Genomic DNA, 22,419 nt, shown 5'->3' on the forward strand with positions numbered 1-22,419 from the left:
TCACACGGACACTTATTGAGACGCACATGACACCAGGATCAACACACAGTTGTATGTTTATTCCATGTTCGCTTGGTGAAAGTAAGTTGGATCCAAATGTATTGAAGACTGCACAGACATATTGTTTATAGACGTCATTGGACTCGTTTGTTGTTGTTTATGAGTGCTTCTATAAAACTGGGTTTATTTTAGTATCTGTCACTTTTCCATCTTTTTAGACCCAATAATAAAAGGTAAATGTAGACATATTTCCCCCCAAGATGGACCTAATGATGACCTCAGATAAATGCACAAAAAATATACTCTTGCTCTGATCCATCCCATAATTAACGAATTTATAATCAAATATTGGGTCCAAAAATAGGACCCAAATATGGACATTAGATCTCCCTAGGTGTCATTGCATTAGATGTGAAAACGTGTGTAAATAGTCTTCTATAGACTCTAAATAAAGACACTGTGTTCAATGTGTCGATCCTAGTGGTTCTTCTAATCCACATGTGGGTTTTCATCAGTCTCAGTCTCATCCCAGGTTTGATGTGGAACCCATCGTGTCCACTTGTGTTACATACAGAACCTGCCCAGTTAAATGCATATAAATCGCAAATGATTTTGCAGCAGTGGCCATTTTTGTGAAACACTCTGCCTTGAGTAATTAGTTTCTCAAAATGCACCTGAGAGAATAAAGAGATCTAAAAAAAAATAGTAGCGCGTAATTTTTGTGTCCTTTTGACCGTGTTACATGTGGATTTTTGTATTAAATATGTCAAATAATATAAAAGTGTTTTATCTGAAAAATGGTTTCTCTTTTATCTCAGTTAACATTTATTTTTAAATTAGACCCAAAGTGCTTCAAAACCTGCTTCATAACATTCATCTACATCTGGTTTGAATTTTTAGCCCCATGTCCTGTTTTTAGGACCAGTTTCTATAGATATTTTTATATGAGCTTTTATATTGTTATTATAGTTGTTATTTCTGTAAATTTATTTTTTTATATATATTCTTTTATACTTTTTGTGGTTGTTGTGTCAGCTGGTTCTGGAATAAAGGGCAAGTTGTCTTTTTTTTTTACATTTTTACTTTTTTTTTCTCCAAATAGTTTTCATTGAACCGAAGAAAATAAACAATACATTACGTAATCAGTTACAAGACAAATTGATAGCTACAGCTCTATTCTTGACAATATCACAACAGAAACACAAAAAACCATTTACAAATGATATAAAACTACACAGAGAAATTCTATTTTATTAAAATATGTCAAATCCAAAGCAATTAGGACATTGGATTTTTACGGTACGCGAGGCATCTGAATGTTATACATCTGACTTCAACATAAGGCTGATGATAAACAAAGTATGTGATGGCACCGCATCAGGAGACCCGGCTCCGGCTCCGGCTCCTAAAACTCCTAATCTAATGCAGGCTTGTGTGTCTTCATACGTCCTCCACTGTCAAACTGTTACAGCAACAACTGAACTCGACAGGATTAAAGGCACAAGGCTGTTCTTGTTCGGTCAAACTGTAGAATTTCTTCATTTTTAAGGCAAAGAATACCAAAACAAACCCATTTCTCATGCTAAGCTACATCATTGCACTATAAAGTCTCTCAGTCTCCAGCTTATACAGTAACAACTAGGGGTGCACCGATACCACTTATTTCCAGACCGAGTACAAGTATGAGTACTTACATTTGAGTACTTGCCAATACCAAGTACCGATACGAGTACTTAATAATCCCATTCCAGTTCTTAGTTCCTTTTGTAAATGTGCTTTATTGTCATTGTCATTAGTCTGACTGGAACAAAGTGCTGCTACTGACATTTAATGTGTTTGAGTGTTTGTCAATTAATCCACCAGGGGGCGCCACTCTAAATTAACCATATTGGACAAATACCACGAAGAAGAGGAAAGTTTTTTGAGAAGAAGAAAGTCAGTAATAACAACATGGAGACGACCAGTGTTGGGCAAATTACTTTTTTAAAAACCTAATTAGTTATAGTTACTAGTTACTTTCCCAAAAAAGTAATTGAATTAGTAACAGAATTACTCCTTCATAAATGTAATTAGTTACCAGGGAAAGTAATTATTACGTTACTTTTTGAAAAACCTTCAAATATGTAAAAGGAAACTGATTTTTGAGTGTGTTTCATAGGCCAGTTGCATAGAGTAGAACAGCAGACAGGTACTGAATACCATGATTGTGGTGATGCTGGGGTCCACCAGGGCCCGGCTGGGGTCCACTAGGGTCCACCAGGGCCCGGCTTTTCCACCACATAAGTGCATATCTGCATTTATAGGAAGAAGATGCCCCTCCAGTTAATTCCACATCTCCTTTTTTCAGTGGCTCCTCCTTGATCCAGCAGTAAATGTTTTCAGTCCAGCCTGTAGGACTCACTGATAACTCCTCCCCTAAATTAGCTGATAACGTAGCTGCGTTCAAGTGACTGGGGTGTGTTGCGGACTACTCAAACTCGTAGATGTTATTAGTCGTTCAGGCAAAGGCAGCGTGGACAACTCAGACTCAAACCGGCCCAGCCCTGGGTAGTTGTCCTAAATGTGTCAGTAGTTTTTCTCTAACTCTCACAGTGGCTCTTTGAACAGATCCTCTACCTCCACAGTTCCGCTGGTATTCTCCGTCTGGGTACGCATCCGCCAGCACCTGGAAAACGGATGGAATGTACGCAGAGGACAGACGGAACACTGCGTCTGTATCCGTCTGTGTCTGTAACGTTACTTGCAGTCAGCGTTACTTTTATCACCATCATTTATTTCGTTAAATCTCCACACTCTTCACACTCCCCACACATTATTCCTGCTCTTCGTACCTGCTGCACTGAATTGTGAATGTCACACGGCCGTAAGTGGTATCGGTGCATTTGTATCGGATTACTTTTACGAGTACGAATACAAGTACATACACTGAGTATCGGAGCCGATGCTCGATACTGGTATTGGATCGGTGCATCCCTAGTAACAACAAAAAACACTGCGCATCAGTTCTTCTGTACATTTCCTAAACATTCACCTTCGTTCTCTGTATGTCACTCATCCTCTGCTCCTAACACTACATACTTTTTGACCTTAAAAACTGCTTATATTAGAGTAAAAAAATGTCATCCTAGATTCAACATAAACCACAAAAGGAAGCGTCCGTTCTGAAGGACACTACTGTCTCTGGCCTTTAGAGGGCGGTGTCCTCAGAACCAAAGAGCTTGGTGGCGATGGCCTGGCAGTCGGAAACAGAGGCTTTTCCATCAAAATCTGCAGGAAGAATATCGGCGTCGAATTCCTTGAAGTAGGAGTCGAGCTCATCACCGTGAACGAAGACCTGAGGAAAAGACGTGGACGACAGAGAAAAGATCAACTGACACATGTCTCTGTTGTGTCTGTTGTCTCTGTTGTGTCTGTCGTGTTTGTTGTCTCTGTTGTCTCTGTTGTGTCTGTCGTGTTTGTTGTGTCTGTTGTCTCTGTTGTGTCTGTCGTGTCTGTGTGGAGCAACCAAAAACCAAGAGCAGTTTATTATCAAGCAAATGGTGGAATTCCTTCAATTTGTTGATTTTAAAATGTCACAGAATATGTTTTCAAAATGTTACGATGGAGAGAATTTAGACCTTCCAGATTAGACAGACAGAAAGACAGATAGATTGATAGAACGATCGATAGAATGATAGAACGATCGATAGAACGATAGATAGAACGATAGATAAAACGATAGATAAAACGACAGATAGAACGATAGAACGATAGAACGATAAAACGATAGATAGATAGATACGTACCCGCTCCAGCAGCTTGCTCTTCATGAACGGTTTGACCACGTTGTAGGTGGTGGTGAAGTACCAGGGCTGGTGGGTCACATGAACCGCCTTGAAACGAGCAGGAAACGAGTCCTGGACAAAGACGCACAAAGACCAGCGTATCATAACCAACCTCTGAGGTCCCAACGCTCTGGACGGTCCACTGGAGACGGGCTGGTCCACTCACCTGCAGCATGTCCACCATCTTCTTGAGCTCGGCCGGTTTGATGCCAGAGGCGTGCTGCATGGTGAAGCCTTTGAAATTCTCAATCAGGACAAAGCCATTAATCTGGGTTTCTTCGTTCTCCAGCAGCTTCTCCAGGATCACACAGTAAGCTCTTAATATCTAACAGACGTGCAAAGACACAGGAGAGCACAGTTTGACTTCAGTGCTGCGGTGGAACAGACTTTTACTCATGAACCGATCCACTGCTGCCGGATCCACCACCGGACCTCCATGGTGTTTTGGCGATAACTACACTGTAAAAAAAAAAATCTGTAATTTAACAGAATTTCTACCGTTTATTTTACAGATTTTTCCTGTATTTTTAAGATACAGGAAAATATCAATGAAATGACAAAAATAGACTGTGATTTTACATGTCAAATGTAAAATAACATAAAAAAAACTGTAACTGTGAATAACCAAAAAATTTCAATTATTTAAAAGAATTTTTTTCTTTTTTCACAGAAAAATACAGTTAAAATACATTTGCAAATGTATCATAATTTCACAAATATTTATTTTCTATTTATGAGATTAAACTGTTAATTTAAAGTTTAACACTGTAAAATAAATAAATAAAACCAGATAAAATTATTGACAATTAACTGTTAAAGAAGTATTTGTTCTGTGAGTTTAACTAGACTTGTTTGTTAATTGACAAATATCTTGTGTAATTACGGGAGGTTTCACAACAAAAATGTTGAATAAATGTATTTTTGTAAATGTATAACATGTATAAGCACTGATAAACTGTCCAAATACACTTTTTATCAGTGGACTGTACAACTTAGTCTCATTGAAAATTCTACATATTTTGTGTGTATATATATATATATATATATATATATATATATATATATATATATATATACACACATGTAATTTGATTGTTTGATTGTACATGAAAATATTCTTTATTAAACATTATAAAGTCAAAAAAATGCAAAATCTCATGTAAAGTTAGGGCAAAAAAACTATATTTTAATTATGGAAAATTACCATATTTTTATGAGATGGTTATTTTCCATTATTTAACAGTACTTTTTCGGCACCCCTGCTGCTGGAATACTACTGGGTTTTTTTACGTTGTTTTTTGTAACAGTGTAGTACAGATTTGGTTGGATTTCTTCTTCCTTGATAACCAACATAGCGCACCCCTAGATCAGGGGTCTCAAACATGCATCCTGGGGGCCAAATGCGGCCCACCAACGGTTCCAATCTGGCCCCTAGGATGAATTTGAAAAGTGCAAAAATTCCACAGTCAAGGCTGTGGAACTCATTTTAGTTCAGGTTCCACATACAGACCAATATGATCTACAGTCAAATAATAGAATAATAACGTATAAAAAATAATGACTATATTTTCTTCTTGGTTTGATGTGAAAAAATTACATTATTTATGCCTATAAATAATGACAACTTCAAATTTTTGTCTTTGTTTTAGTGCAAAAAATAACATTAAATTATGAAAATATTTACATTTACAAACTATCCTGTAGCAATAAAATGTGAATAACCTGAACAAATATGAACACCCTGAAATGTCTAAAGAAAATTAAGCACAGTTTGAACTATTTTCTGCCTGTTCCTCAGTGTTTAGTGTCTTTGTAGATCCGATCCATAATGCACATGTAGAAATGACAAGTTGAGGCCAAGGTTATTATCGTTAAGGAAAACTAACGAAATGACATAAAATATACATATAAAGATACAACAAAACTAAAATTAATACTAAAACTAAACTAAAACTAAGCATTCAGGAAAAATAACGAAAACTACCAAAAACTAGCAAATCTGCTCTAAAAACTAATTAAAACTAACTGAATTAGATAAAAAAAAAAAGTCAAAACTAAATAAAACTAAACTATAATGAAAAATCCAAAACCATTACAACCTGGACACAAACGCATAATCATTAAATCATGTTGATCAGTCATCTGAATGTGACTCGAAGGGCTATGCTACGCTATGTCGAACACTGGGGAGCACCATCTTGAATGAATCCCAGTTCTTTAATTGAATGTGCAATAACCTGCTCTACGTCCCAGTACTTTTAATTTAAATGTGCAATAACTTGTTGCTCTATTCTATTCTATTCTATTCTATTCTATTCATTTGGGACATGATGACCAGGGCCTGTTGACTGAAATCAACACTTGTGTGGTGACTCTGTAGACTATAAAGTACAGCGTTGCTTTCGTTCCAGCACCTCGTCGAAGGTGATCTCCTCCAGGTCCCAGTTCTCGATGTTGAACAGCAGGACGGCCCGGCCGTACTTGTCTCTGCTGGGTAGAACCACAGGGTAGCCCGCCTCGATGGTACTGCGGACCGCCTCCACCGTCAGGTTCTCAAACAGCTCGGGATACTCCTTCCTGAAGCGCACGTAACCTAAAGCATCCACAAACACACACAGTAAATGACAGGACGAGGGTCACCGAGGGTTCACTGTAGGACGGAACAATGGAGGCAGTGTCTGAGCTCCTCATACCAACGCAGCAATTAACCCTCAGTCCATCCACAAGCAGCAATTAACCCCCAAGAATGAGTTCTAACTCCCCAAAGACCCCAGAGATGTGTGCCCACCACTGAAAAACCACGTGTCACTGTCTAATCCTTCTGTTAGTGTTTCAGTCATGTACTGTACTGTAAAAATAATCCGACTAAAAAGAAGACTGTCACTTTTCTTTGATGTAAATAAATTCCACAGATATGTGTCCATTGATCATGTTTCATCTACAAATGCATTCATTTAGTGTATTTATGAATTCATTGTTAGTTTTAGTCAATATATTAGTTTTTGTGATTTAGTGTTGTATTTTCATTCCATTCACTTTTTTTCCTAATAAGGCTAATGGCGTTCATTTTGTCTTCTGTTAATGTAATTACATCTGTCTTTTTTCTTTTGTTCAGACAAGGTATCATTGTAGATGTTACCTGTTTGACAGTCACAGTTGAAACTGTCAAACAGGTAACATCTACAACTATACCTGGTCTGAACAAAAGAATAAAGATAAGTATAACTTTATTTCCTTTTCAGCTCAGACTGTCTATACCAGTGATTCTGGTTCTCAACCTTTTTTCAGTGATGTACCCCCTGTGAAATATTTTTTCAGCCAGGTACTCCCTAACCAGCGCAAAACATTTTGGTTGAAAAAAATGACTTAAAACAGAGTGCTGTGCCATCAGAGTCTAATTTATTAAACTTTAGAACTCCATTTGTAGTGGTCTCTCTTGAACTATTTGGAAATAAAAAGATATAACTAAAAAAAGAAAAAGAATTAACTTAATTATAAATAAAAATTTGTGCACATAAAATAATTATCAACATAAAGTGTCCTCCTTTGGGATCATAGGAAAGATTTGTTCTCAAAAAGAAATAATTAGCTTAATTATAAATAAAGATTTGTCTACATGAGCTGATCTGAATTCAGACAGTTTCCTCTTAAAACAGTCAGGTGACTTACCGACGTCACATCCATGTTTAGTCTTCAGATGGCTGCAGATGTGTTAGCTTCATGCTACTGTTAGCTACTTTCTCCCCGCAGAAAAAACACAGTGCCTTGGGTGGGTTGCAACTTGTGGACGTAAATCCAAATAAAACATAATCTTCAAGATACAGCCGGAATTTTGCCGGCTCTGGTTTGGCCTTCTTTGCCACTTGTCCCTCCGTGTTTTCAAAATAATTCCACTTCAACCACGACTCCATTGTTTGAGTTTTCAAGTGATTGACAGGTGATGCTAGGTGGCATGTGACAGGTTGGGTCAAACCATTCTGGTATGGGGGAGACTCTGGGTTTTTAGGATGATGAAATTGAAAAGCCTACTGAATATAAAATTCATTTTATGAACTTATATATTTTTCTGAAATATTTAATTAATTTAATAATTATTTTAAAGGATTTTTGCATGGATGCTACTTTTTAAATATATTTTAAAATCTCACGTACCCCCTGAAGTGCCTTCACGTACCCCCAGGGGTACGCTCACCCCCATCTGAGAACCACTGCTCTATGCTGATCAGAAGTACTGTATGGTGAAATAGAATAAAATTAAATTAAATTAAATTAAATTAAATTAAATTAAATTAAATTAAATTGAATTGGGGAAATAATACTTTAGTCTTATTCAGGTTGATATTCTTAAACTTGTCACAGTTTGCTTGCTGCAGTTTCAGCCACAAACAGTTTGACCTGGGACTCCAGCTCCCTTCCCTTCCCATACCATACCCTAACCTAACCTAACCTAACCTAACCTAACCTAACCTTACCTTACCTTACCTTACCTTACCTTGCCACTACCTCTTAAAAACAGGACCAATGGCCCTGTAGCTAAGCGGCCAAATTAAAAGCTTTGGGAAATGTGTCCAGATGCCATTTATTATCACCCAGTTCTGTGTATTTATTCTATTACAGAAATAGTCCATGTTTGGGTCATATTCCAATCAGATCTGTAAAAAATTCAATTTCCAACTTGATATCATTGATACTTACTGATTTATTGGATCAATCCACTTCCTATCTCCTATAATGGGAAAATTTTTCAAAGTGGCACCAAATCCAGAATCAGATCTGGATCCAAATAATTTCAATACCTTGTGTTGACATCATCATACAGAAGCTGTATACCAAGTTTGAAGTCAATCAGAACTGTAGTTTGGGAGAAAAAGACGATTGAAATTTTTTCCCCATAAGGGCCCATGTTAAATTTTCCGTCAGTTCCCGGATCCAGAAGAAGATCCTGATCAGCATGTGGACATTATGTTTTGGTCATCTCCCCATCAGGGCTGGACTGTAGAAATTTACACTGGATATCATTTATATTTACTGAGTTATTGCATCAATCCACTTCCTATCTCTTATAATGGGGAAATTTTTCGAAGTGGCACCAAATCCAGAATCAGATCTGGATCCAAATAATTTCACTAACTTTTGTTGACATCATCATAAAGAAGCTGTAAACCAAGTTTGAAGTCAATCGGAATTTTAGTTTCGGAGAAGAAGATGATTGAAATTTTTGTAACGGATGACAGACAACATGTTTTTTTCTTATAGTGGATAATTTTTTGGGCTGTTCTCTTTTTTTAGCTTACCGGCTGACAGGCCGTTAGCTATTGTTGTCATGCAGCGTCCGGCGGCATCTGTCGTCCGTTACAAATATTTCAATCGTCTTCTTCTCCGAAACTACAATTCCAATTACTTCAAACTTTTTAAAATTCAAAATTTTTTGGGTTGTTCACCTTTTTTCTTATAGTGGATAATTATTTGGGCTGTTGCACCTCTGGGCCACCGTAGTTAACTCATCTATATTTGCTCTTTTGATTTGGACTAAAATGAGAAGATGCAGAACAGAGTTTGGTTCTTGCAGCTTTAAATCTCTTTGTAATTTCAGTGAAGATTTTTACTCTTATCGTTTTCTTTAAAAAACAAAAACACTCACTATAATAAAATAAGTGTGACATGATGCGAAGGTGACGTTTTTAACCTCGTTCTCTCTCAACCAAACCAACACAGTGGTTGTGAAGTTCCCAGCTGAAATCACGGCCAGTTCACACATAAAGTATCTGTTCCTTTTGGACACAAAGGAAGCCTTTGTCAGAGGAAACTGAAGCATCTCAAAGGCCCCAATTAATGAACACATGCTTCCCTGTATCTGTGATGGTGGAATTCATGCAAAAGACGAACAATACAAGTCTCATCCTCAGTTACTGAAGCCTTTGAATACTGTCTGCACCAAGGTTCGAATAGTTCTGGATTTTTCATTATAGTTTAGTTTTATTTAGTTTTGACTTTTTTTTCTGTAATTCAGTTAGTTTTAATTCGTTTTTAGAGCAGGTGTGCTAGTTTTTATTAGTTTTTGTTATTTTCTAAATGCTTAGTTTTAGTTTAGTTTTAGTTCGTATTAATCCAACATTGACAAAGATGAAAACGAAGGGAATTTTATCCATAATTTTTATACGTTTTAGTTAGTTTTGTAAACACACAATACAGTTTCAGTTGGTTATCATTTTTTTCTTTTAATTATAGTTTTTATTTATTTCAGTTAACGAAAATGTTTTTCATCTCTAGTTAGCTTACCGGCCAACAGGCCATAAGCTATTGTCGTCATGCAGTGTCCGTCGGCGCTGTCGTCGTCTGTCGTCGTCTGTCGTCGTCGTCTGTCGTCGTCGTCTGTCGTCGTCGTCTGTCGTCGTCGTCTGTCGTCCGTTACAAAACTTTCAATCATCTTCTTCTCCTAAACTACAATTCTGATTGACTTCAAACTTGGTATAAAGCTTCTTTATGATGATGTCAACAAAAGATAGTGAAATTATTTGGATCCAGATCTGATTCTGGATTTGGTGCCACTTTGAAAAATTTCCCCATTATAAGAGATAGGAAGTGGATTGATGCAATAACTCAGTAAATATAAATGATATCCAGTGTAAATTTCTACAGTCCAGCCCTGATGGGGAGATGACCAAAACATAATGTCCACATGCTGATCAGGATCTTCTTCTGGATCCGGGAACTTACAAAAAATTTAACATGGGCTCTTATGGGGAAAAAATTTCAATCGTCTTTTTCTCCCAAACTACAGTTCTGATTGACTTCAAACTTGGTATACAGCTTCTGTATGATGATGTCAACACAAGGTATTGAAATTATTTGGATCCAGATCTGATTCTGGATTTGGTGCCACTTTGAAAAATTTTCCCATTATAACAGATAGGAAGTGGATTGATCCAATAAATCAGTATCAATGATATCAAGTTGGAATTTGAATTTTTTACAGATCTGATTGGAATATGAGCAAAACATGGGCTATTTCTGTAATAGAATAAATACACAGAACTGGGTGATAATAAATGGCATCTGGATACATTTCCCAAAGCTTTTAATTTGGCCGGTAAGCTACAGGGCCATTGGTCCTGTTTTTTTTTTTGTCATTTCGTTAGTTTTCGTTAATGATAATAACCTTTATGGATAGTATTACAAAATGAATGCAGAGAAAACAAAAACACATTATGTATCAGTCAAGGTTCTAATAGTTTTGGATTTTTCATTATAGTTTAGTTTTATTTAGTTTTGACTTTTTTATCTCTAATTCAGTTAGTTTTAATTCGTTTTTAGAGCAGGTTTGCTAGTTTTTATTAGTTTTCTTTTTTTTCTAAATGCTTAGCTTTAGTTTAGTTTTAGTTTTGTCGTATCTTTTCTCTTCTTCTCCGTCGTATTCAAATAAATCCCAGACAGGACTCTGCTGCTTTCTCCCAACTTTAGTCTCCATGTTTCCAGGTAGAGTGAGGACTAGAAGACGACTGGAAACTACAAGTGATCAAGTATCGTATGGTGCCAGCAGCTAAAATTGCTAGAGAGAAATAAATCACTTTTGTATCAATCCAACATTGGCAAAGATGAAAACAAAGGGAATTTTATCCAGAATTTGTATCTGTTTTAGTTAGTTTTGTAAACACACAATACAGTTTCAGTGAGTTATCGTGTTTTCTTTTAATTATAGTTTTTATTTATTTCAGTTAACGAAAATGTTTTTTCAATTCTAGCTTTCGTCATTTTGTTAGTTTTTGTTAACGATAATAACCTTGGAGCAGACGTTAAAGCTGAAATAACACACACATCGTCTGTAGTCTCACCTTTCATGAGCTCATGAGATCTGGCGACGTCAAATTTTCGAGCTCTGAGGAAACGCAGCAGGAAAGCGTCCGGTTGGTCCCCGAAACGCTCCAGGACTAGTTTGGCCAGGTCGTTGCCCTCCGCAGCCTTGTCCTTCATCATGGTCCTCAGGTCCTTCAGGGACGACGCTCGCCTCTCATCCGTCTCATTCAGCTCGTCCTTTGCCTGGAAAACATTGAACCTGCTGTAGATGCACATGTTTTCTGTTCATATGAGCACAGCGCCACTTGTAATTTACCGTTTTCTTTTTCCCATAAAGGGACGAGGGCTGTGTATTGGTAAGGATCTGGTGATACGATATAAATCATAATACTAGGATCACGATACGATATATCACAGTATATCATGATACTGTTAAAAAGGCAATTTTTTTGGTTTCTTTTTTTAAAATGATTATTTCCTTGAAGAATTGAATTACACCACAAATACTAAACACATTTGTATTTGATCCCAACAGGATCTAATACTATATCACAAAATGTTCCTGTGTTCAAAGTTAAATTCAGTTTTACAGACATTACAGTTTAAGATCCTGTTCAAATGTTCATATTCTATTAGTTCAGAACTTACATCAGAACAGTATTTTTATGCAATCCCAACAAAGGAACGAACATTATTTAATAAAGGAGTGTTAAATAATAATAAATAAAATATAAACAAAAAGAAAAAACAAAAATGAACCTCCACAATATCTGCATTTGAATAAATACCTAAAAATATCGATACAGTACTTTTTTTAATATCAATACAGTATTGTGAAATGAAATATCATGATATATTGCAGAACCGATATTTTCTTACAGCCCTAAAAGGGACATGTAGCAATTAATAATATGTTCTCATTTTTTTAGAGGGTTAAACCATCCAGTTTTATCCAGAGGGTTGAAGTGGATTATACAGATGAGCATTGTATTATGTATTATTATACAGGGTTATTGAAAAAGAATGAACTGATTTCGTGACGCATTACTTCAGTTCTTAAACGTCATCATGGAATGAGTCAGTGACCATTTGAAAGAGGAGTTTTCTAAGTTTGAGCTTTTTTGAATAAAAAACTGTCCCAGTGATGGACTGGTCTGAAGGGGGGGGCTCTAGACCTAACTCTTTGTGCTCGGCCTGTAAGATCCTCAGACCTCACCATGTGGGATTTTTTCTTGTGGGGATGCGTAAAAGATCGCATTTATGTTCCACCGCTACCCACTGACCTCGATGACCTTAAACACTGAATAACAACAGCGGTCAGCTCAGTGGATGGTGATATACTGATACGGATCTGGGAGGAATCCTTTATCACATTGATGTTGTCTGTGCTGCAGGTGGTGGACACACTGAACAGCTGTAAGACAGGAAATAAAAGTGGATTATGAGTAGAATACTTGTGACTTGGCTGGAGTTTTCTATTGCTTTTCCTTATTAAAATATTGCGTCATGACATCGGTTCATTCTTTTTTAATAACCCTGTGATATATTTTATGAGTTTGAATAATGAACTATACATACAATGTATATCATGTGCATTGACTTGGACGGAGTTTATTTGTCATATGTGTAATATTTTGTGGATCATGACACTTTGTGGCCAGTAGGAAAAGTGGGGTCGAGAGGATATAAGTCGCTCTATTTCAAATCTGTTTATTTTTTCTCTATTTTAAAATTTTTTTTTGGCTTTTGGTTTTAACCTCCTAAGACCCAGGAAATGTCAGCAAAGTACAAGTTTTTTTGTTTTTTTTGTTTTTTTTTTATTAAATAAGTGCCTATATTGGAAACATCATGATGCAACAGTTTTTTCAGATGCAGTTTTTAAAATTTTTATGGAATTTCCTTTGTGGTGGACAGTTTTCTTTTCTTTTTCTTTTTTTTTGTATAAAGTTGTGAAACTCTTGTCCACAAATGTGGACAGAAAACCCATAGCTGGGTCTGAGGAGGATAAATTCAAAATAAACAAACATGCCAAGTGGTTGATGTTCTTAAAGATACTCAGGTGATGATTGCACAAACCCATCTATGATGTAAGATGTTCGTTTGTGAAGAAAAACCCTCAGTGCAATGACAACAGTGGCAATTTCTCATAGACTGCAAGGGAAGCCCGGCTTCCCCTAAAATTACGAAAATTAAATGGTTAAATCTGTACGGTTGTGTTGACATTTTATTCACTACGAATGTGTTAGAACACATTCATCTTAAAGATGACTTCGTTCAGAATCAGCTTTATCACAAATCATCAGACTCAATGTTGTTCACTTCTCCTCCATTCCCATGTCGCTGTTTTCTCATCCATCTCTGCTCAGTGCATTTGTCCGTAGACTGCGGGCGTCTCTGGGCTTCAATGGGACTGAGTGGAACAGTTTTTTTCATTGCCACAAAACTGGACGGTAATTGGATAAATGCCACCATGTTGTCCCGCCCCTGGACGCTCGGCGTCTCTGGGGGTGAATGGAGCTTTGGGCGGAGCTCGGCCGGGCTGGATGCCAGAATCCTACGTGCTGATTGGAGGATCAGTCAAAAGGCTGAATCCCGTTTGATTGACAGCTGTTTTCAGATCTCCTCCTTCACTGACACAGTTCAGTTTAATACCGTCGCACATTCTGCTGTGAAATCAAGAGAGAAACTACTACGAAATTACTCGTTCATTTCTTGCTGTAAATAAAACACACTCATTGTACTTCCTTGTTTCAATTTAACATAATTTCACTGTTTTCTTGTTTCAGTTCCATAATTTAATCATTTCTTGTTCGAGTTTAATATCGTTTTGTAGATAGTTAAATCAATCAAACTGTCGGCTAGGTCGCAGTGAAAGGAGCATCTGTAGTTTAAAAAGGCTGAAGTCTTACACCCACAACACACTGGGCCAAGGCAATCTAAGCAGAGAGGACACTGGTCCAGTCCCTGGAAAAGACGCCTACTTGGTACGATAAGGTTACTGAGCATTTTCTTAAAAAGGAACGGAGGGCCGAATGTATGTTTAAATAACTTGACTTTTTGTTTTTGTTTGTTTGTTTTGTTTTTTGTTTTTGTTTTGATGTAAGCTGACAATGAGCTTCCCCTGTCTGAAAGACGAGCAGCCGCCACTGAATGACAAAGTACATGTTTTCATACTAGAAATACTGTGCAGGTAAATTTAACCCCTTGGCGGTTTTAGGTTGATAATGACAGTGATGTCACCTGGACCTCCAGACCAGATGGATCCTCTGTGGACTGAATGTTTGACCCACCTTTTGCACAGTATGTCCAGGCAGTTTGTGACACGGTCCAAACACCGGCCCATGATCCTTCACTGTCAGGTGTTCCAGCTTAGACCTCATGGCCTGCTCGTCCTCTGACACCATACGGAAAGATCCGGTCTACTCAGAAAGGAAGGAAGAACAACACAAGGGTTTACCGAATACTTCACATGTGAACAGTTTAACGGAGTTACACCAGATCTGGGGGAAAGAGTAATAATTATTAGTATCATTAGATCTAGGCTTTTATCTACAGAGTTCATTGTGTTTACTCAACTGAAACACGAGCTGTTTAAACATTTAATTCTATTTTATATTTCTTAATATTTTGATAGTGAACAAATATTTTAGCATAAATGTGTTGAATATTCTTTCTTAAATTTAACCTTTATTTCTTTTTAAAAGTAGAGAAAATTAGATATTCAAAACGGGGAAACTTGAACCAATTCTACAATAAATGGCAACCGTTTACGGATTTTTTTGAGACAGCGTAACCCCACCCCCCTTTATTTATTTATTTATTTATTTTCTTATGTTTATGTCACCAGTTTAATTATTTTATTCAGACTATGTCTTAGTATTCTTTTCATTGTATTGTTTTTCGGGTTTCACTGTTATTTGTACCTAAAAAAATATGCAAATCTAAAAGTAATGGTGTTTACAAACCTGGTTAATGTTGACATCAGTGTGCCATGGTATTGGTATGTATCTTTAATTCTCTTGTATACACATCAACAAAAATATGAAACAAACAAAAAAAAAAACCCTTTATTTAACTGGATAAAGTCGGATTGAGATTGAGATCTCCTCTACAAGGGTGACCTGGACATGGGCAATAACAATACATTAAAACAGACCATAATTTAGTGATAACATAAAGTCTGACAGATTCTAAAGTGCTATTTTAGTTGAGGTCAGCAACAATTAGAAACACAGGCACTGTCCACAGGAGTCACACTGCCTAGTCGGTAGGATGGAGCGAAAAGCTTGGAGTGAAATGAGTTCTGGTAACTTGATCGCAGACTGACATGTACCCAGACCAAGGTTATTATCGTTAACGAAAACTAACGAAATGACGAAAACTAGAATTTCAAAAACATTTTCATTAACTGAAATAAATAAAAACTATAATTAAAAGAAAAAACGATAACTAACTGAAACTGTACTGTGTGCTTCTAAAACTAAAATGGTTAAAAATTATGGATAAAATTCCCTTCATTTCCGTCTTTGTCAATGTCAGATTGAAACAAAAGTGATTTATTTTGCCCTAGCAATTTTAGCTGCTGGCACCATACGACACTTGACAGTCTGTCACTTATAGTTTCCAGTCATCTTCTGGTCCCCACTCTACCTGGAAACATGAAGACTAAAGTTGGGAGAAAACAGAGTCCTGTCTGGGATTTATTTGAATACGACGGAGAGGAAGAGAAAAGATACGACAAAACTAAAATTAATATTAAAACTAAGCTTTTAGAAAAAAAAGAAAAGAAAAATAATAACTAGCAAACCTGCTCTAAAAATGAACTAAAACTAACTGAATTAGAGAAAAAAAGTCAAAACTAAATAAAACTAAACTATAATGAAAACTCTAAAACTATTAGAACCTTGGTATGAACTACTAGAAGGCCTTCGACCAAGTAGAAAAAACATATGCTACTACTACACCTGAGCCTCAGGGTTAGTTCAGATTAAAGTGTATACTGTGTTGTGAAATAAGACCATAATGCACCGTATGTTCTGTAAACAAACCAAGCAGTCCTGGAATATGACAATTAGGAGAAGGATATCACATGTGTATGGATATATAACACCCCACCCCCTTCCATTTTTTGTGGATCTGCCTCTGCCATTGTTTATGTTTGTGTTTTGTTGAACAAGAAATGATCTGGTTGCAAAATTTTAATCTTGTTTCTATGTGTCTTTTTTTTTTCATAAAATGTTTTAAACAAATATTATAAAACCACAAATAACCTGTCTAGTCTGTTTTCTTAAACATTCACTCATGAGCAAAAATCCGACAGTAAATATTAAAGAAACAATTATTTGACGTGAATAGTGATAAATATCAGTTTGAATCTAATATGATCCTTTTTACTGTGACAACATTGTAGTTTGTATTGTCTAACTCCAGTGACATTAGTTCTGCTTAATAAAACACAGAAACGCGCTATCTCTGCCATACTTTTCTATTTTACATTGATCATCATTGATCCTCATGATCAAAATGAATGTCACTGATGTGATTCATGTGTGATTCCTACTCATATGAATAAAGACAAATGAAGTGCTTTGTAAATGTATCTGTTGTACTGACCTCATTTTCAGACACAGAAAGTAAGGGACAATAGTTTAATTTTTATTTTAAAATCCACAAGATCAAGAAACTGAAGATCCTTTTTTTTTTTTTTTTTTTACAGATGACTTAATTTACCTTCTCACCTTTGTGAAAGACAAAATATCGCCTTCAACTGTTTTCTTATTGTTCATTTTCTAAATAAAAGTTAGTTAAGTTCTGAAATGGAAATCCGATGAAAGGATATGGTTGTTCATTTTCACATTCAGAACAGTTTGGTTTCATGCTTTGCTTTATCTGTCAGTACACTATTGTTTGTGATTTTCTGCTTCAGTACTTCAGTGGCTCCTCATCACCACTAGTATTTTTCTCCCACAGACACAGAAGCAGCCGACCAGAACCTGAATGATGAACCCCCAACTGAACAGTTAATCTGCTTCACATGATCACATTCACATTTCTAAAGAAAGTTCTGAAAAACAGCTTAAAGATCCATCTACAGACACAGGAACTGCATTAAACAGCATCAAACCTGTCATTTTTATATTATATCATGATAATCACAGCTGCTGATTATCTTGATAATTGTCATTATCATGGTACAATATTAAGTCTTGCGTTTATTTCATTTTTTTCAACCCATTCAGACGTTAGAATCTTTTTCCTCCAGACTTGTGAAATGTTCTGAACTATTTTCATCTCATTTTTGTCTTTAACCAAAAAGTTATCTCATGACACTTTACATATGGAGCTGGTCCAAACCAGACTCTCATTTATCCCATCACACATTATCACATTTATCCTGATAATTTCCATTTTTATTTTAATCACAGTTTTGGTTTTGTATCAGCCAGCTCTTATTTGAAATTCATAATAAACACAATAAAGCATGGTCTTAGGATGAATTTAATATGATAAGACAAGAAACATTTGAGTTTATTGATATTTTGATGATCAAAAATTTGTTGCTGCTACAAAAACAACTTCTATATAAAGTTTTAGTGCTTTATAATTTAACATAAATGTATGTATGTTATGCAAATAAAAGAAGAGGCAACAGAATTATTCTAAGTTTTCTATAATTGATACAAATATATTAGAAAAATATTAAAATGTGTTAAAATGTATGAAAAATTGTTACCTTTAGAATGAATGAATGACAATGTGAATCTAAAAAACCTTCTAAATTAGTCTGTGAAATGGAAAATTATCAGGATAAATGTTTTAATGTGTGATAGGATAAATGAGAGTCTGGTTTTGTATCAGCCAGCTCTTATTTTAAATTTATGATAAACACAATAAAACGTGATCTTAGGATGAATTTTAATATGATAAAACAAGAAACATTTGAGTTTATTGACATTTTGATGATTCAAAAATGTGTTGCTTTCTCCAAAAACAACTTTTATGTAAAGTTTTTAGTGCTTTATAATTAACATAAATGTGTGAACAGTATGTATGCAAATAAATGAAGAGGCAACAAAATAATGCTAAGTTTTCTATAATAGATCCAAATGTTTTGGAAAAATATTAAAATGTGTTAAAATCTATGAAAAATTGTTACCTTTAGAATGAATGAATGACAATGTAAATCTAAAAAAACCTTCTATATTAGTCTGTGAAATAGTCTGTGATTGACTTTCCTTGTAAATGCATTATGCATATGTTAAAATATTATGACTGTCTTTGATGGGTTTGATTAACTTTAAAAAACACATTTTAATTTTTTTCCAACTATAAATCTACTCAGTAATATCATGTCTCCATTTTTCTGAGTTTTTATGGTGTCAAATGCTAAGTGACTTTTATCCACACTGTAAAAAAAAAAAAATCTGTAATTTAACAGAATTTTCACTGTTTATTTTACAGATTTTTCCTGTATTTTTAAGATACAGGAAATATGAATGAAATTAAAAAGATAGACTGTGATTTTACATGTCAAATGTAAAATAACACGAAAAACTGTAACTGTGAATAACCAAAAAATTTAAATTTTTTAAAAGAAATTTTTTCTTTTTTCACAGAAAAATACACTTAAAATACATTTGCAAGTGTATCGTAATTTCACAAATGTTTCTTTCTATTTATAAGATTAAACGTTAATTTAAAGTTAATACTGTAAAAAAAAAAAAAAAATTATAAACAAGATAAAATTACTGACAATTAACTGTAAAAGAAGTATTTGTTCTGTAAGTTTAACTAGACTTGTTTGTTAATTGACAAATATCTTGTGTAATTACGGGAAGTTTCACAACAAAAATGTTGAATAAATGTATTTTTGTGAATGTATAACATGTATAAGCACTGATAACACTGTCCAAATACAGTTTTTATCAGTGGATGTTATAAACTTAGTCTCATTGAAAATTATTTTTACATATAGTTGTAGGTAATTTGATTGTTTTAATACATGTAAATATTCTTTATTAAACATTAAAAAGTTAAAAAAAAAAAAAAAAAATCAAATTGTGTGTAAAGTTAGGGCAAAAAACTGTATTTTAATTTGGAAAACTATCGTATTTTTATGAGTTGGTTATTTTCTGGTATTTTACAGTATTTTTTCGGCACCACCTGCTGCTGGAATAATACTGTTTTGGTTTTTTTGTTTTTGTAGAGCGCAGTATCTACCAAAACATGAGTGTGGATTATTAGTGTTAACTTACAGCAGCCATGGTTGCAGTGTGTCAAGCAACTTCAACAAGCACTGAAAAAAAGAAAAACATTACGTCATGTTAAATGGTTTTATTTCAGATTCATCCAGACACAGAAAACAACAGCAGTTACTGCATAACAGCAGGCAGCAGTGCTTAAACAGTGAATGCATCATTGGTGACATTAGTCCATTTTAAGTCCAGTTATCTTCCCCTGCAGCATTATCAGCTTTATTAGTCTTACTTGGAGAAAAAGTAAAAAAAAATTTAAAAAAATTAAAAAAAAAAGAAGACCTTTGACATCATTACAATAGCAAACTTGACAGGACAGGTCCACATGCATTTCACTGTAAACATAACAAACGCTCTGATTTCAGTTAAATCAGTGAAGTCGAACTAGGAAAGTTTCCTTTTTGTGTAGATTTGAATAGTGACAGTCGTCGCCATCATCTCTAAACTCAGATTCAGTGTTGTTTCTACATTTTCCTCTGTAGACATTAACTGTGCATTGAGTGGAAGCTGAGCCTTACCTTCAGTAGACACGATGAAAGACCAGGACCAAGTGGCCAAGAAGCCAACAGGAGGACCAGGAGGACCAGGAGGACGAGCAGAGGAGGAGCCATGGAAACGTCACAGTGAGTCGGATTAAACTGACAGAGGATTACAGGGACGGACTAATCTACAGCATGCAAACACCTGGGAGGAATGGATGGGCTGGGATGGACATGTGGACGTAAATGAAACTGGATTGATAATTATATTATATTACACTTTTTACCCACAAGCAGATACATGTGCCCCCCCCCACCCCACACAACACACACACAACACACACACACTGACTTAACAACCACCCCACCCCAGTCTAACAGACAGTGCAATACTCACCCTTCCTCAGTGCAAGTCACAACACTTTGTTTTCCTAATATTACCTTATTATATTACTCATATATATCCTATATTACTTGTATATATCCTGTAGTACCTGTATATATCCTTATTTTTCATCTGTAGAATAGTTAGATTTGGTATATGTCAGTAGTTTTAGTAGTACTTTCATAGTATATGTATATTTAATATTTTATCCTTTTTGCACATGACTACATTTACAATATTTTGTGTGATGTTTTTAGACCGTCTGTTTTTGCAACTATATAGATATAATATATATATAATATATATATATATATATAATATTTATATATTTATATATTTATATATTATATATATATTTATATACATATATTTATATATATACACATACATACATACATATAATTTTATATATATATATATATGTGTGTGTGTGTGGTGTGTGTGTGTATATTATATATATATATATATATATATATATATATATTATATATATATATATATATATATATATATATAGTTGGTATACAGTTGGTCTCCAGTGTAATCAACAAGTTTTGTTGATTTTTTTTCAGGCTTTAAAAAAAAAAAAAAAAAACTACACGTGCATGATAATAACATGATCCAAAATGCTAAGAAACATATTTATTATTGGAAAACTTTAAATGTTATAGCAGTAGAACCACCAAACTCCATAATCACAGACCTAACTCTTAAATAAACGTTGGCAAAAATACAGAATTCCATTCAAACCAAGGAAAGACTGTTTTGTATAGTTTTAAATTAATACATTTTAATGGTATTGGATTTTTTTGCCATAGATTTCTGAAATGCTGTGCTGTGTGGTAAGTGTTTGTCAACTTTTGACTGTTAAAAAAAAAAGAGCTTGAAACTGTTGTTTTGCATCATTTCATCTTGTTCAATAGGATCTTCTTTTGTATCCTTTAAATATTTGTGTGCCTTTTCCTTGTACAGACAGACTGTATATGAACCCTCCACATGATAGAGGGGGGGGTTACACTCTGTTCAGTCCATGTGAAAAATGACCACCTGTGGAGGAGCCGTCACATTTCCATCTTCACCAAACACATTCCGCTGGTCACAGTTCCTGCCTCTGAAGCATGTGACAGCCACTGTGTAATGACCCGGATCACAGATGATTTATCCTGAGTGTACAACATCAGCACCTGTCAACAAATAACATGAAGCCCCTTATGTAAGCCTTACACCTGTTGGCTGCTCCTAACCCTGACCCTTAGTCTAACCCTGACCCTATAACCCTGACCCTTAGGTCTAACCCTGACCCTTAACCCTGACCCTTAGGTCTAACCCTAACCCTTAACTCTAACCCTGACCCCTAACCCTGACCCTTAGTCTAACCCTGACCCTTAGTCTAACCCTGACCCTTAACCCTGACCCTTAGGTCTACCCTAACCCTTAACATCTAACCCTGACCCCGAACCATGACCCTTAGGTCTAACCCTTAGGGGTCTAACCCTAACCCTTAACCCTGACCCTTAGGTCTAACCGTAACCCTTAACCCTGACCCTTAGGTCTAACCCTTAGGTCTAACCCTAACCCTTAACCCTGACCCTTAGGTCTAACCCTAACCCTTAACTCTAACCCTGACCCCTAACCCTGACCCTTAGGTCTAACCCTTAGGTCTAACCCTAACCCTTAACCCT

The 22,419-nt window shown here is 35.4% G+C and overlaps 1 protein-coding gene across 2 annotated transcripts; it reads right to left on the bottom strand.

Annotated features, from left to right (window-relative positions):
* Positions 1–1,225: 1,225 nt before the first annotated feature.
* On the bottom strand, positions 1,226–20,482 carry LOC115417134 (retinaldehyde-binding protein 1-like). 2 transcript variants are annotated; one of them, XM_030131136.1, is made up of 9 exons: positions 20,392–20,482; positions 19,874–19,914; positions 14,909–15,037; positions 11,657–11,861; positions 6,239–6,417; positions 3,991–4,149; positions 3,786–3,896; positions 2,985–3,334; positions 1,226–1,638 (listed from the first exon to the last, which is right to left on the bottom strand). In XM_030131136.1, exons 2-8 carry the CDS (start codon positions 19,880–19,882, stop codon positions 3,188–3,190), a joined length of 939 nt encoding a protein of 312 aa, XP_029986996.1. In that variant the 5' UTR covers positions 19,883–19,914; positions 20,392–20,482; the 3' UTR covers positions 1,226–1,638; positions 2,985–3,187. The 2 variants fall into 2 exon arrangements, with proteins under 2 accessions (XP_029986996.1, XP_029986998.1); XM_030131138.1 differs by having other exon boundaries at positions 2,982–3,334.
* Between the last annotated feature and the right edge of the window lie 1,937 nt (positions 20,483–22,419).

This window comes from Sphaeramia orbicularis, chromosome 3, assembly GCF_902148855.1.
Source record: "Sphaeramia orbicularis chromosome 3, fSphaOr1.1, whole genome shotgun sequence".
Classification (NCBI taxonomy): domain Eukaryota; kingdom Metazoa; phylum Chordata; class Actinopteri; order Kurtiformes; family Apogonidae; genus Sphaeramia; species Sphaeramia orbicularis.

Excerpts from the sequence above, each read along its gene's own strand:
- LOC115417134 (XM_030131136.1), bottom strand. Across the intron at positions 3,897-3,990 it reads AGATGGTGGACATGCTGCAG|GACTCGTTTCCTGCTCGTTT; the intron begins GTGAGTGGACCA and ends GTCTTTGTCCAG. Across the intron at positions 3,335-3,785 it reads AGAGCAAGCTGCTGGAGCGG|GTCTTCGTTCACGGTGATGA; the intron begins GTACGTATCTAT and ends TCTTTTCCTCAG.